Source organism: Eleginops maclovinus, chromosome 22 (genome assembly GCF_036324505.1).
Source record: "Eleginops maclovinus isolate JMC-PN-2008 ecotype Puerto Natales chromosome 22, JC_Emac_rtc_rv5, whole genome shotgun sequence".
Taxonomy (NCBI): Eukaryota; Metazoa; Chordata; class Actinopteri; order Perciformes; family Eleginopidae; genus Eleginops; species Eleginops maclovinus.
The window spans coordinates 21,038,790-21,053,789 of record NC_086370.1 but is presented as its reverse complement, the minus strand read 5'-3'; the positions used below and the strand labels follow the sequence as shown (position 1 = coordinate 21,053,789).

Genomic DNA, 15,000 nt, shown 5'->3' with positions numbered 1-15,000 from the left:
AAAAGAAAAAGAACCGGGAATAAATTAAACATTTTCTACGTGGCCAGATAACAACAAAGGTAAGTGAAGACTGTTTTACTTCCTCTTAACCAAGACGGCTGCCTTCCCTTTTGTTTCCAGCAGATGGCATTTTTATTCATTGTTATTTCATCATATTTAAGGATCAGCTGCTAACAGTTTATGAAATTGTGGAAAGAAGAAGAAAACACTTTTACTTCTTCTGGTGCAAAAGCAGGAATGTGTCTGATTTGGGCAAAAACTATCCACTGCTATTCAACATTTCCAATCCTGATTTGCACATTTTATTTGAAGTTTTGCCTAATTTTTAATTTAATTGTATTCTATTTGTATTTATTGTACAATGCCTTGCCTTAAAAAAAGAAACGTTTTTAAATAGGCTAGTATTATATATTTGTTATCATTATTATTATTATTATTATTATTATTATTGTTATTATTATTATCATTATTATTGTTATTATCATTATTATTGTTATTATTATTATCATTATTATTGTTATTATTATTATTGTTATTATTCACCCACAAATGTTGTTCACATTTTCTCAATTCGCCAATTTGGGATCAATCATTTAGTTTCAAACAGAGAAAATGTCAAACTAATTGCTTGTCACATTTCGCAGGACACAGTTGCACTCCCCTATCCTCCCCAGCAGATGTCAGCAATAATCCCCGGATGTCCTTCCTCTCTCTCCGTAGAAAAAGAGCTGCAGCCTCTCAGCATCAGCACCAGCAGACACACATCTCCTCCTCCTCCTCCTCCTCTTCCTCCTCCACAGCTCTGCTCCTCTGCTCCTCTTCTCCACTGCGGAACATCGGCCTGATCTCCTCCAGCTTCTCCTCCAGAGGCAGACCCAGACATGGATAACTCCGGAAAAGAGAAGGAGGCCATGCAGCTGATAGCTGAGGCCGACAAGAAGGTCAAAGCGTCCGGATCCTTCCTCGGGGGGATGTTCGGGTAATCTTTCTCTCTGTGTTTACCTCCCTCTGTCATTTTGGATTCGTGCACACAGGGCCTCTCAAAGCCTGTCAAATGCTTCTGCTTCTTCCCCGATCTCCGGGCCTATAATATCCTTATAATAACCCAGATGCGTCTCTGCAGAGGCCAGAGGAAACCCTGCATTGTTCTTATTCATTTATATAATCTACTCTAAGCATGATGTGTCTTCCTCTGTGACGTTGCACGATTTTGCAAGGATTGTCGTTGTTCGTCAGCAGTATCCCCAAAAATATGAGCTGTCATCGCGGGTAATGTGGCCCGCGTGTTTCGTGGAGAATGCACATGTGTCACATCGGTGCTGCAGCGGGGGGAGCGTCGAGCGTGAGGCCGGGGAAGAGGTGTGGGAAGGCGGGGAGCGAAGCGCAGGCAGGCCGGTGTGCGGGGATCGTTTGGTGGGGGTGCGGGGGATGTGTGTGTGTGTGTGTGTGTGTGTGTGTGTGTGTGTGTGTGTGTGTGTGTGTGTGTGTGTGTGTGTGTGTGTGTGTGTGTGTGTGTGTGTGTGTGTGTGTGGGAGCGGATGGGGGCCTTCATGTGTGGGAGGGGCGTATGTTTACATGTAAAAGGGAAACACTGTTATATAAATGTGATGATGAAAGACATTGATTGATTTATTGATTGGATCTGGTCCTTTTCAAAAGAGACAAAGGCTGCATTATTGATTTAAGGTAGCTGAAGGATCTATATATCCTACCTCATAATGAGTAGTCAAATTTTATATTTTCTACCTTTATGTTTGTACAATAAACCACGTCACAACAATTAACAGAAAATGAATTGACAACTGCTTTGTCAAACAATCATCGTCATCTAGGTCTTTCATTAAACAAGTATTACCTTTTACTAACATTGACTTTTGTTCACTACCTTTCATTGCAAACACTTAATAAAGAAAATAAGCGACAGATTGATCTATGATTAAAATAATTGTTAGCTTTGGCCACATTTATTCGTCCATACAATCCCGGTAAAACCAGCCTTATAGATCAACTGTAAAATCAGAAACTATATCATCTAGATTACAATTTGATAGAATATTGATCTTTTGACTATATTGATATTTTTTGATCTCACAGTCTGCCTCAATTTGATACGGTTCAAATGGAAATGAATGGTTTCACATTAAAGATGAATCGATATTCCACTCTGCATGATGATGTAACATCCTTAATCATCGAATCAATACACAGTGATGTATCGACACACCCCTACTAATAACCACAAGAAAAAACCAGACATCTTTGACACAATGTACAATATGTTAGGTTTAATTTAAATAAGGCGATAATATGTCTGTCTTTAGCCAGTTTGATCAAAAACAGAAATGGGTCACATCTGTTTTCACAACATGGGTTTTTTAATGAGCCTCCGTCCCGACGATAACAGGCAGACTTAGATTTATTGGTTTTGACAGGTTGTGAACGTCATTTTTTTTCCCAGTGAAATATGTACTTCTGAAGTACCCACTGCGGACTGGATATCACACTCTCACTATCATAATGACATCACTATGTAACACTCGTTTCTATTGGCTAGCTGTCCAACACATTGTGCAAAATAAGCTAAGGGGCGGGACAACTCTAAGCTGTTGACCAATCACAACAGAGCCGGCCAGGTAACCAATCATAGCAGGCTGGGCTCTGGTTTCAGACAGAGGGTGAAAAGAGGAGCTGCAGCACAGGCAGTATGAGAAATATAAAGAGCTTTTTGAACATTAAAGCATGGAGACATGTCCCAGGAGAGACACTACGTACTGATATGAACCTGGAAATGAGCAGGATAGGGCCCCTTTAAAACAAACAAAATGGAGGACATCAGCCTCCTTCAATCGTATCTACTTCTGCACAGAGAAGCATTAAATTCATTGATTCAATAATGGCTGTACGTCACATTTAACATATACATCTCGAGTATGGCAAATGCACAAATAGGCACTAACCGTTTACAAACCTGGCTCTGTTTCTCGCTGTGCTCCATTTGTGTGTTCGTCTTCAAAGACTCGCATTGCTCTACAAAGTGCTTCCTAATAAATCACATGACCACATCTACATTAGGCAGGAATCAGATGCATATTAAGAAACCTTTTTAAGTCCAATCTCTGTTCTTTCTGCATTAGAAGACACAAAGGATGTATGCTTCATAAGAGGAAACAGTTTGTTTACAGCTGCAGGGTGAACGTTTCCTCTGCCGACCTCTGCAATGATGTCATTCAGCTGGACGCTAGTTAAATACAGTATCAGATTTATGCCTCATAAAGAGTAATAAAACACTGTTTTAGATCAGAGTTTGAAACAATAAATTGAATACTCAAATAAACGTAGTAAATGAGAAAAATAAATGGTCGATTTTATTTGTCTTTGTGTGTGTTATAGGGGGAACCATAAGGTGGAGGATGCCTGTGAAATCTACGCAAGAGCAGCCAACATGTTTAAGATGGCAAAGAACTGGAGTGGTAGGTGACACATACACACACACACAGACGGACACACACACACACACACACACACAGACGGACACACACACATTATTAACTTCATTTATTCCACTGCACTCTGAAAGAAAAAACAGATACCTCTGCTAAAATAAGCAAACACCCTCACATTTATTCAACAGGATATACATGATTCAGTTATAATGCCACATACAGAAATATGAGAATTAAACACACACACACACACACACACACACACACACACACACACACACACACACACACACACACACACACACACACACACACACACACACACACACACACACACGATGGATTATTTTATGGAAATTTAGGACAGTATGCTAAAAAATGTGCCGTTCATGGCTGCAGAAATGAGTGTGTGCGCCAGATAGGACAGATGTGCCAATAATAGCTCATGCTGTGCAGAATTTAGAGGCTAAGATGTGTGTTTTGGTGTGTGTGTGTGTGTGTGTGTGTGTGTGTGTGTGTGTGTGTGTGTGTGTGTGTGTGTGTGTGTGTGTGTGTGTGTAGCTGCCGGGAATGCGTTCTGTCAGGCCGCTCGGCTCCACATGCAGCTGCAGAACAAACTGGACTCGGCCACCAGCTTCGTCGACGCCGGCAACGCCTACAAGAAGGCCGACCCACAGGGTGAGCAGACACACACACACACACACACACACACACACATACAACTCTCAGTTTTATCCCAGCATGCACTCAGCTGCACATATCCGTTGATCCTCCTTAGCAACGGTCTGTTAGAAAAAATATGCAGACCTCTGGAATGTCCAAATTGACCAATCAGAATGGAGTATTAAACTTAACCAGGTAACTGATTAAAAGATCATTCCTACACTGTGGTATTGGACCTCTTACTTCAGTATTTCCATACTTTTTCCACTACTGATGTGGATTTTCCTCTCTTCATTCTATAACTAAGACTCTGGTGTTCCTCTCATGATGAGAGGGGAAGCCTCTGGATCCGAGTCAGGACCCTGAGGAGGTTTCATTCAAAGATTAAACTGGGTTTGGTCGAGGAGAAATGATATCATGCTGCATCAGCTTCACTGTGATTTAATGAAATACTTTGGCTTAGCAGGTTATAGCCGCCGGGGAGGAAACTGAAGGAGTCTTTATTGGATTTAGCAGGAGGCTCCAGCAGACACTCTCCAGTTTTTCTTGGATTTACAACATAATATTACATCACCTTCAGCTGACGCTTTTATCCAATGTGTCTTACTATTGACCATACGGGGTTCAAACTCAGAAGAGCAAGAACCCCTAAAGAGATTAGCGTACAATAAGCTAACCATTTAAATACATTTCCCCCCTTTCTCTCTTATCTGTCTCCTTCCAGAGGCCATCAACTGTCTAAACCAGGCCATTGACATCTACACTGACATGGTAAGCTTGATTTCTGGGGCAGGAATGAGTCCTAAACTGGGAAATGACTCAGGATTTTAGAGCTTCCTGTTCCATCGTCTTGAAGTCAATCATTTTTTGTATGATTGACTTCAAGACGACGAAGTTGGTAGGAGGTCTGTGGTTAATACTAGCTAAAGAGATTTTAAGGTTTTGTTCTGTGACATAAATTAGAAACCCTGAACATTAGCCGCCTTTAGCTTAGCGGTGGGGATGTGAAGTCATCTGACCGTGCTGTAGTTCCTTTATAGCGTAAGCTTTTCACTTCAAAAAACATAAGGTGGTGTTAATATGTGGAGATTAACCTGCTGAACAAAACGTGTAAGTATCATAAACATTTATATTCAAGAATGTCTATTTTCTGCGTTAATCCAAAGGGAAAAATCCCATTCACTTTTTCCGAATGGAACCAGGAAGATGCTACCTTCAGGGTCCACTACAAAAATAGGACATCCCTGCACCACTTTATTAAAGGCTTCTTGTGAATATTGAATAATACCTCTTATCATTGTCTTATGCTGTGTGTGTTCAGGGTCGGTTTACCATCGCAGCCAAACATCACATCACTATCGCCGAGATTTACGAGGCCGAGCTGGTTGATATTGAGAAGGTACGTGAAGGGGATGATCATTATTTTCTTGGCTACGTTTTTAACGTTTTTTTATCCTGTTTTTCTTGAATATAAATCATTATCCTTTGTTGGTTTTCTTTCAGGCCATTGCCCACTATGAGCAAGCAGCAGACTACTACAAGGGAGAAGAATCCAACAGGTATTTCACAAAGCTAACACATGCATAAAAAGAGCTAAAACGATCAGTCGAAAAACAAAATTTGGCAGCAGAGCATTTATCTGCAACTGTTTTAATAATTGAGTCATTGTTTGAGTCCCCTTTTAAGCAATATATGACAAAGTAAGAAGAAATACATGGAAAAGGTATCAAAAATGTGTATTTTCATCTTGAAATGAGCTGCATAGAGTGCAAAAGTGATTGATGATGACGTATAAATGTTGTTGTACCTCTATATGTGACAATGCATGATCGTGCATGAATATAAGTACATCATATTATAAGTAGAATAGTGTTGCACTGAAGTTTAATGCTGACGCCGCACCGCTGACTCAGTAACATGTTGCTGAATAATTGGTGAATACAGCTGACTCATCCTCCCTGGTTACAGCAAGCCTGATGACCTTTTGCATCATCCATTATCTAAATGAGACTTCTTTATAAGCTCAGCCCGGAAAATATTAAGATTTAATTGTGATACGCAGAATAATGATGGCTATTCTTTGTGTGTGTTTCCAGCTCAGCCAACAAATGTCTCCTGAAGGTCGGACACTACAGTGCTCAGCTGGAACAGTACCCGAAAGCTATCGAAATCTACGAACAGGTAAGTCATTATTTTTACTATTTGGTATTCCTGTTTTTTTTTTACTGAAGTATGATATCTGAGTTCTTCTTCCACCTTTGGTTCCAGGTTGCTATGAACACCATGGACAATCCTCTGTTGAAGTATAACGCCAAAGAGTATTTCTTCAAGGCTTCACTGTGCCACTTCATCGTGGATGAACTGAATGCCAAGGTACACACACAGAAAAAAAACACCACTTACACACATACAGTACGTCCTGATATACAGATGTGATAGTTATGTACTATTATAACCCTTCAATCTCCCTTTCAATGTGTGTGTGTGTGTGTGTGTGTGTGTGTGTGTGTGTGTGTGTGTGTGTGTGTGTGTGTGTGTGTGTGTGTGTGTGTGTGTGTGTGTGTGTGTGTGTGTGTGTGTGTGTGTGTGTGTGTGTTGCAGTTGGCCATAGAGAAATATGAGGAGATGTTTCCAGCCTACTCAGACTCCAGAGAGCTGAAACTCTTAAAGGTAAATACTCACACATCAGCCTCCCTATTCCTCAGTGTTATTATCTTGTGTGTGTTGATGGTAGTTCATTTTAAGGAGACGTTTGCATGATAAAAAAGTAACTAAACCCTCTAAAAGGAATGTTTTTTTATGATCTCCACTGGTTTAACTTCTTACCTTGCTGCAGTGATGTACAGGAAATCAATGGGTTTTTGAAAGTGTTTCTGGTTAGAAGCCTAAAATTAGGTCTGTGGTTAACACAAGATGTAGAGATGTTCACATATACCACATCAGTAAATACTCCATTGGTGGATTTACAAACAGCTGTTGCTAACAAGTGTCTAAATAAGTTGATTAAACGTCATCACGCCCGACATTAGCCGCCTTTAGCTTAGCAGTGGGGCTATGAAGTCATGTGACCGTGCTGTAGTTCCTTTATAGCCCATCATTAGCCACCTTTAGCTTAGCGGTGGTGATGTAAAGTCATGTGACCGTGCTGTAGTTCCTTTATAGCCCAACATTAGGCGCCTTTAGCTTAGCGGTGGAGATGTGAAGTCATGTGACCGTGCTGTAGTTCCTTTATAGCCCAGCATTAGCCGCCTTTAGCTTAGCGGTGGAGATGTGAAGTCATGTGACCGTGCTGTAGTTCCTTTATAGCCCAGCATTAGCCGCCTTTAGCTTAGCGGTGGTGACGTGAAGTCATGTGACCGTGCTGTAGTTCCTTTATAGCCCAACATTAGCCACCTTTAGCTTAGCGGTGGTGACGTGAAGTCATGTGACCGTGCTGTAGTTCCTTTATAGCCCAACATTAGCCACCTTTAGCTTAGCGGTGGTGACGTGAAGTCATGTGACCGTGCTGTAGTTCCTTTATAGCCCAACATTAGCCACCTTTAGCTTAGCGGTGGTGACGTGAAGTCATGTGACCGTGCTGTAGTTCCTTTATAGCCCAACATTAGCCGCCTTTAGCTTAGCGGTGGTGACGTAAAGTCATGTGACCGTGCTGTAGTTCCTTTATAGCCCAACATTAGCCGCCTTTAGCTTAGCGGTGGTGACGTGAAGTCATGTGACCGTGCTGTAGTTCCTTTATAGCCCAACATTAGCCACCTTTAGCTTAGCGGTGGTGATGTAAAGTCATGTGACCGTGCTGTAGTTCTTTATAGCCCAACATTAGCCACCTTTAGCTTAGCGATGGTGATGTAAAGTCATGTGACCGTGCTGTAGTTCCTTTATAGCCCAACATTAGCCGCCTTTAGCTGAGTTGTGGTGATGTAAAGTCATGTGACCGTGCTGTAGTTCCTTTATAGCCTGGTCTTAACTTTTTTGCTTTTAAGTGGTGTTGATATGTCGATATCATCCTGTTGAAAAACACACTGAAGCATCAGAAATGCGTGTTTGCCACAGAGATCCGAAATTCAATTGAAATATCCCATTGGCTTTGTGGAGTGAACCCTTTGTGCTGGGCCTCTTTACTAACGTCTTGTCTGTTTTTTTTCCACAGAAACTCCTAGACGCCCACGAGGAGCAGAACAGCGAGGCGTTCACGGAGGCGGTGAAGGAGTATGACTCGGTGTCTCGTCTGGACCAGTGGCTCACCACGATGCTGCTACGCATCAAAAAGACCATCCAGGGAGACGCCGGGGACCTGAAATAGAGACGAAGTTTAAAATATAAAGGGGGGCAGACAAGGGGAGAGGGGGTGGTAAAGGGGGAAGGATGAATGGAGTGTTTTGGTGGTAAAACACAGAACGATGAAGGGGGAGGGAGGGGGAGACTTAGGGAGTTTACAGTTGTACATATCAGTCTGCATGTGACCCCCCGAATAGCTAAGCATCACCTTTAAACCCCCCCTGTGTCCCTGCTCCTTCAGTATTGCTCCTTTAACACTGGACAGGTGTGTGTGAGAGAGTGTGTGAGAGTGTGTGTGTGAATTATAACACTGTTTGATGGGAAGGCGCGCAACTCATATCACATATAAGGAAAATATATGTTATTAAAAAGGATGTTATTTATGAGATATTTATTGTCAATACGGAAATCATTGTTTATTAAGGTACTCAGTGTTTCGATCTGTCTGGATATTTTAGGTATTAGCCCCTCTCCTCCCTCCTTTCACTCCCCTCTCCTTTATCTGTTCTTCCTCTGTCACCCGCTGTCTTTTGCCCCACCCCCTAAGTCAGTGACATCGCCTCGTTGTGATTGGTTGTTTCTTTGTGTTCGCCCCCCCTCACTCCCCAGACCCCCAGGTCACTGCCTCGTTTGTGCATGTCTGTTGTCATGTTGATGTAAGTGTTCTCCGTGTCGTGCTTACGTGTGAACAACATACATGTAGCCTGGTATCATCTGTGTGAAATCAGTAAATATGTACCTAAGAGTTGAAATAAAAACATCATCGCTCCACATATCCGCTCTCTGGTGTGTTTGGTATAATTACCAGTGGTGTAAAGTAACATTTACTTAAGTACTTAGTTACAATTTTGAGATACTTGTGCTTCTACTTAACTACAATTCAGAGGTAAATGGTGTACTTTTCCTCCACTACAGTTATTTAATCCCTTTAGTTGCTAGGCAGATTAGGATGAATGATGGTAAATATAATCTCCTTTAACTCAGACTGTAGTTCACCTGCAGTAAATCCAGCAGCTACCCTGCAGTATACAAAGCCATTCAAACTAGCTGCACCTTTACCAGCTCTGAGAACACTTTAATGATCAATCATTATAAAACATATCAGAGATATTATTCTGAAATGGACCAATCAGACAATGACTACTTTTACTGTCGCTACTTTAAGTACATTTAGAGGAGAGTACTTTCTACTTTCACTGGAGGAACATTTAGAATACTTTTACTGTGACAGAGTATTCCTACACTCTGCTACTTCTGCTTTACTCAAGTACAAGACCTGAGTACTTCTACTTTACTCAAGTACAAGATCTGAGTACTTCTACTTTACTCAAGTACAAGATCTGAGTACTTCTACTTTACTCAAGAACAAGACCTGAGTACTTCTACTTTACTCAAGAACAAGACCTGAGTACTTCTACTTTTACTCAAGTACAAGATCAGAGTACTTCTACTTTTACTCAAGTACAAGAGCTGAGTACTTCTACTTTTACTCAAGTACAAGACCTGAGTACTTCTACTTTACTCAAGTACAAGACCTGAGTACTTCTACTTTACTCAAGTACAAGACCTGAGTACTTCTACTTTTACTCAAGTACAAGATCAGAGTACTTCTACTTTTACTCAAGTACAAGAGCTGAGTACTTCTACTTTTACTCAAGTACAAGACCTGAGTACTTCTATTTTTACTCAAGTGCACGAGATTGTCTATCAACTCCACAGTGACGTCTACATGTCCAGTAAGGTGTTGTCTCTGTTGTGAAATCAACCACACCTTCCTCCCAGAAGACTACCTTTAAACTTCCACTGGATAATGGTGATGCGTTCAGAAGGAGCAGGCCTCAGGAAGTTCATCAAGAACAAAAGTGTTACGCAAAGCTGTTTTAAAAAGCAATGAAAAATATGTTTTATTTTATACTTAACTGCCAAATACACTGCATGCAAGAAACATGAATAATATGTCACTACTGAACAGAAACATATGCAAAGCTGTTTAAAAAGTAGCATGTTACACTACTTTATTCATATTTGATTGCATTCGCTGCTGACGTGCTTAAGAAATAAAAGCAAACATCCTCCTTAAGCTTCATTCTCATAATCGCCCTCTCTGCTCTGACATGGACACATTCGTTTCCTGAGAGTCTCTCTGTTCAACGACACCACCATCACCATGGCCCCCAGCAGTGCGAGGCCCAACACTATGGCCCGGAGTCCAGAGTCTGCAGGTAGGAACAGTACTTTAGAGTGGAGCTTATTCGTAACTGGTTCACTTTCTTCCTCACTTACTGGGTTCTTCATCTTGCAGGTGAAGGTCTCCACTTGTCCATGCTCTGCCTTGGTGATGTTCATGCTTCTCCCCGGCGCTTTCCACTCTCCAGCCCCGGTTTTCCAGCTGTAGGTGACGGGTTCAGCCTCGGTGGTGTCACCATCACATGTCAGGCTACATTGTTCATCTTCAGTGCTGCATGACAACGGTTGGGTCAATACGCTCGGCTTGGGAACACGTTTGATGAATACAGCTTGGTATTTCTCTGTCTGCACACAGTTGTTAACCTCCACTGAATATTCACCATGATCAGTTTTGGTCATTTTCTGCACAACTAAACGTCCAGTAGTTATGTCCAGTGAGGTGTTGGCTCTTTTATAGGTCAACTCAACCACATCTTTCGCCCATTCTGCCAGAGTACTACCATTGAACTTCCACTCGATCACGGTGATCGGTTTAGAAGGAGCAGGCCTCAGATTGAGTGTCACACTACCGCCTTCCTCAAATAACATGTCTTTAGTAGAAGCAGAGCGAAGAGAGGCCAAAAACAGCAGACAGAACACCAACACATTCTCCATGTTCACAGCTCAGTGCAACACTGAAAGAGTATCTGATTCACTTCCGCCTCTCAGTTCTGTGGTTTCCTTCTACAGCATTTCTTTCCTCTTTTAGAATATTGAAGTTTCTCTTTAGAAGAAGATGACAAAGGCCAAATGAGAAAGAAGTATTCAAGTTGGAAATGTATTCTCAGAATTCAGCCAAAATAGAAACAGCATTAGTCTAACAGTTTTAACGTTTTTGCCAAAAGGTAGAAAAGTGTTTCAACATTGATTAAAACTTGGTGTTTCTTCACATTAAAAGTGGCTTTTATGAAAAGGATTCAGTAGTTATGATTCAGGACTTTAACTATCATGGCAATTCTATTAATCATGTGTTTACGGTCGTAGTGGACATTTCTCTCATCAGAGCAACTTGCAGACATGTTAAATTGTGGCCACAAACATTTCTATTTCCTTCGGCCGGATGAGGTAAAGACAGCACGAAGTTAAATACACTTTACACAAACAGGATGTTCTGCAAACATCACAGAGACTAAAACGAGACGTCTAGTAACTGATTTATGATGTTTTCAACTGTTTACTGTTCACGTAAATGGCACCCAGAGACAGTATATCTACATCGGAATATGATTGTACACACAATTCAAAATTGGCATCTCAATAATATCTTATATAATATATTTACTTGTAACACTTTACATCTGATATCTTAACCTTAGAGTTAAAGAGGAAGGCACAGGAGGTAATGATGCACACATTCAGAAGAAGATTTCAATTTAAAATGACTACACATTCACTTCACAGTCCGCAGCATGATGTCTGATCGAGTCTTTTGACTGATAGATTTGTTGGCAACCAACACACACAGAACCCAGACACAGAACTTAAAGAGGAAATAAATAAATAGAAATCGTAGTGAATGGAAATGTTTTGGTCCCATCGGACTAAAAAGGGTTTTCTGATTTCACCACCACGAGGCCCTCACTGCATGATCACAACTCGAACACTTGAGGAACGGCATTAAATATCTGCTGGTCGGGGTGCTATATGTGACTCTCTTTGCTCCATACGAAGTTTTTCTGGTTACAAGCATTAGCTTTAAGGCTGCTGAAGGTTTTCTCTCCAGTGTTTTTACTCTTATTTAACATCGATAAAGGCTCTTCAAAAGTAAACCTCTTTAGTGACCTTTTAGAGAAACTCCCTTTGGGATTGTAGCCTCTGCAGACCATTTACATGCACTAAACCTACACTAAAAGAAAAGGGAAACCCCCAGAAAGGCATAATAGGGTCTCTTTAATAAAACCTGGAGCACGTTTTAGTTTGGAGATGAGTTTGAGTGAAGAAGATCTGTACATTTGTGCAGATTTTGAGACATTGTATTTCAATGGTCTGTTTTATTATGTAAAAATTCAACTTGATTTGACTGTTTTCACAAAGTAAAGCTACATGAATCTGTTTGTTTGCTGTACAGTTATGGTGCGTGGATTGGAGAAATCATTAACTTCTTGAGTCAACAACAAACGGTAAACACATTATTATTTAGTAGTCAATGTTTTACTATAAAATACAATTGATTTAAACTTGAACATGAAGGAAAGCTACAGAAAATGCTGGTCTTAGACAGAAGGTCGATGGGAATCAGCAGGTCAGACTATACGTGTGTGTGTGTGTGAATTTTTCCTCTGAAAAATAATTGTGCTCCGTATAAATCTAACCTGACTGTTTTTTTTCAGGAATGTTTATTCTTGTCAGTAAACTTTATTTTGAAAAACCTGTCCTTCCTGCGAGCAGCAAGTTGGATTTTCCCACTTCTCCGCCCTCTCTGGAATGTAATTAAAGTCACAGACGTGTCGTTGCCGCCCTGTGTGCCTCCAGGTAAGGCACGAACACCTTGTTCATTTTCAGGAATTTAAATAGAAAGGCAGTTTGGCGACTGTGTTTGTCTGCGAGCTCACACACAGGAGGAATGACACCTTCGTCCTGAAGGCAGAGCAGCTTCTACGTCCCCAGCGTTGTGAGTTCAGAGACGTTAACAAGGTGATCAGTCCTTCGAGGCAATTTAAAAAAGGGACCGGTCACCGATGTTTCTCTGATGCAGCAGCTTGATGAGGAATGATGAAGGCTTCACTTGTGGTTCGATTTCAGTTTGTCATCTTCGTACAAAAGAGCCTGAGGAGAGGAGAAGAGGAAAGGGAGACACGATCAATGAGAATAATGACAAAGTGATGCAGCGTACAGACATAACTGATTATTGTGTGTGTGTGTGTGTGTGTGTGTGTGTGTGTACCTTGCTCTCCAGCACTCTGTATTGTGTGTTGCTGCTCAGCTCCTCCAGAGTGTCGGCCGCTGGTCTGTTCAGAGTCTCCGGCAGCAGGAGGCCGAGGCAGCCTGCAGAGAAGCCGCTGAGGCAGAACACTGTGAAGGGCATGGAGGTGTGGAGAGCACGCTGCAACACACACACGGGTTAATATGCGGTTTGACTTGTATTCAACCTTTATGTTAATATCTAAAAAAGGGCTGAATAAGTGTACTTTATTCAAAAGACTGAAAATAATCCCACATTTAAATTAGTATTCTTTCATATATTCTTTTTTTATTAATAGACATTTCTAATAAAAACTGCTACCAAGTAACCACTAGGTGTCGCAATATGTTAAGCTTTAAGTTACACCGAATGCCAACACCCAAGGTCAAATCACAGAGTTAAATTTAGCTCCGTTTCAGGGGAGATTTATACTTCATAATCTTTAGTTAGTTCAGCCTGTGTGTGCCTGACAACTCACAGATGTTATGATACATACATTAGATGTAAAAGTCATTTTTAAAAGCAGAAGTATAGGGTACTAAATGAATCCCTGGACTCAGAAGTCAATAAAGTAACTCCAAACATAACTTATAAATGTATTTTAGGCCAATTGTTTCTCCAATTTTAACCAGGGTGATACTGCTGTAACACTGGAAGTATCTGAGATTAGGAGAAGCTTTTCCCTCACAGCTAACGTCATTTTGGGCGGGTCTCCACATGACTAATCTCTGAATGTTTCCACCTTAGAGCGGCTGAATTGTGTTTCAGCGTCCTGAAGGCATTCATGTGTGAAATAAGGTCAAAGTCTGAGGCACTCCAAATGTTTTCCCTGACTTACATCTCACTTCTTCAGCATTTCTTTTACACAACACAATGCTTTCATACTGAGATATTTATATGTGCTAGACTCGCTGCCATAATCCAAACGGTCACTTTTTCTTAAAACTGTCACACTATCCAGAAAACATAAGCTATATATTCTTATAATCAAACATAAATAGGGCAACAAAATAAGAATCCATTGAAAAAATGATCATTTTGAAAGGTTTTGTAACTTCGTCTTTAACTATTCTTGTAGTTCCTATTTTTACGACTCTTGTGAACTCTTATTATTCCTGTGTGTTTACTTCCCTATTCTCTGTTCTTGGATCTATCTTTGACCTGCTGCAAGGGCTGAATTTCCCCTCAGGGAATCACCGTATGTTGTATATCTTATGAGTAATTGGGGACTTTTCTTCCACATGTAACATATGTGTTAAAACATCTCATCAAAAGAAAATCCTGTTAAATCAATTCGACCAGAGCATAGAACAAAGTCGTTTCTAAAGAGGCCCTATTGTACTTCTTGAAATGTTCCCTTTCCTGTACTGTGTTCTATAGGTTTGTGTGCATGTAAATGGTCTACAGAGAAAAATCCCTGTGATCCCACCAGAGGGAGAACTGCAAGGTTTCATTAAAATGCATAACAACACTAACTATAACAGTGTGTTA

At 40.9% G+C, this 15,000-nt stretch overlaps 3 protein-coding genes across 3 annotated transcripts in view; 1 reads left to right on the top strand and 2 right to left on the bottom strand.

Moving 5' to 3' along the window:
• Positions 1 to 724: 724 nt before the first annotated feature.
• Positions 725 to 9,154, top strand: napba (N-ethylmaleimide-sensitive factor attachment protein, beta a). Its single transcript, XM_063874162.1, has 10 exons — positions 725 to 979; positions 3,391 to 3,470; positions 4,005 to 4,121; positions 4,831 to 4,877; positions 5,428 to 5,505; positions 5,610 to 5,665; positions 6,203 to 6,287; positions 6,375 to 6,479; positions 6,708 to 6,776; positions 8,254 to 9,154. The coding sequence occupies exons 1-10, from the start codon at positions 882 to 884 to the stop codon at positions 8,404 to 8,406; spliced, it is 888 nt and encodes a 295-aa protein (XP_063730232.1). The 5' UTR covers positions 725 to 881; the 3' UTR covers positions 8,407 to 9,154.
• Positions 9,155 to 10,257: 1,103 nt separating this feature from the next.
• Positions 10,258 to 11,551, bottom strand: LOC134858663 (uncharacterized). The gene has a single exon (XM_063874663.1). The coding sequence runs from the start codon at positions 11,220 to 11,222 to the stop codon at positions 10,458 to 10,460; it is 765 nt and encodes a 254-aa protein (XP_063730733.1). The 5' UTR covers positions 11,223 to 11,551; the 3' UTR covers positions 10,258 to 10,457.
• A 200-nt stretch (positions 11,552 to 11,751) lies between these two features.
• slc22a15 (solute carrier family 22 member 15) overlaps positions 11,752 to 15,000 on the bottom strand; it is a 14,199-nt gene continuing 10,950 nt past the window's right edge. Inside the window, exons 12-13 of the mRNA XM_063874662.1 lie at positions 13,492 to 13,650; positions 11,752 to 13,373 (exon numbers count right to left, since the gene is read on the bottom strand). Of these exons, the coding sequence (XP_063730732.1) occupies positions 13,329 to 13,373; positions 13,492 to 13,650 (204 nt within the window). The 3' untranslated portion in view covers positions 11,752 to 13,328. The remainder of the gene's footprint in view (positions 13,374 to 13,491; positions 13,651 to 15,000) is intronic.

Excerpts from the sequence above, each read along its gene's own strand:
- napba (XM_063874162.1), top strand. The coding sequence starts at position 882 with ATGGATAACTCCGGAAAAGAGAAGGAGGCCATGCAGCTGATAGCTGAG. Across the intron at positions 6,288-6,374 it reads CTATCGAAATCTACGAACAG|GTTGCTATGAACACCATGGA; the intron begins GTAAGTCATTAT and ends CTTTGGTTCCAG. Across the intron at positions 6,777-8,253 it reads GAGAGCTGAAACTCTTAAAG|AAACTCCTAGACGCCCACGA; the intron begins GTAAATACTCAC and ends TTTTTTCCACAG.
- LOC134858663 (XM_063874663.1), bottom strand. The coding sequence starts at position 11,222 with ATGGAGAATGTGTTGGTGTTCTGTCTGCTGTTTTTGGCCTCTCTTCGC.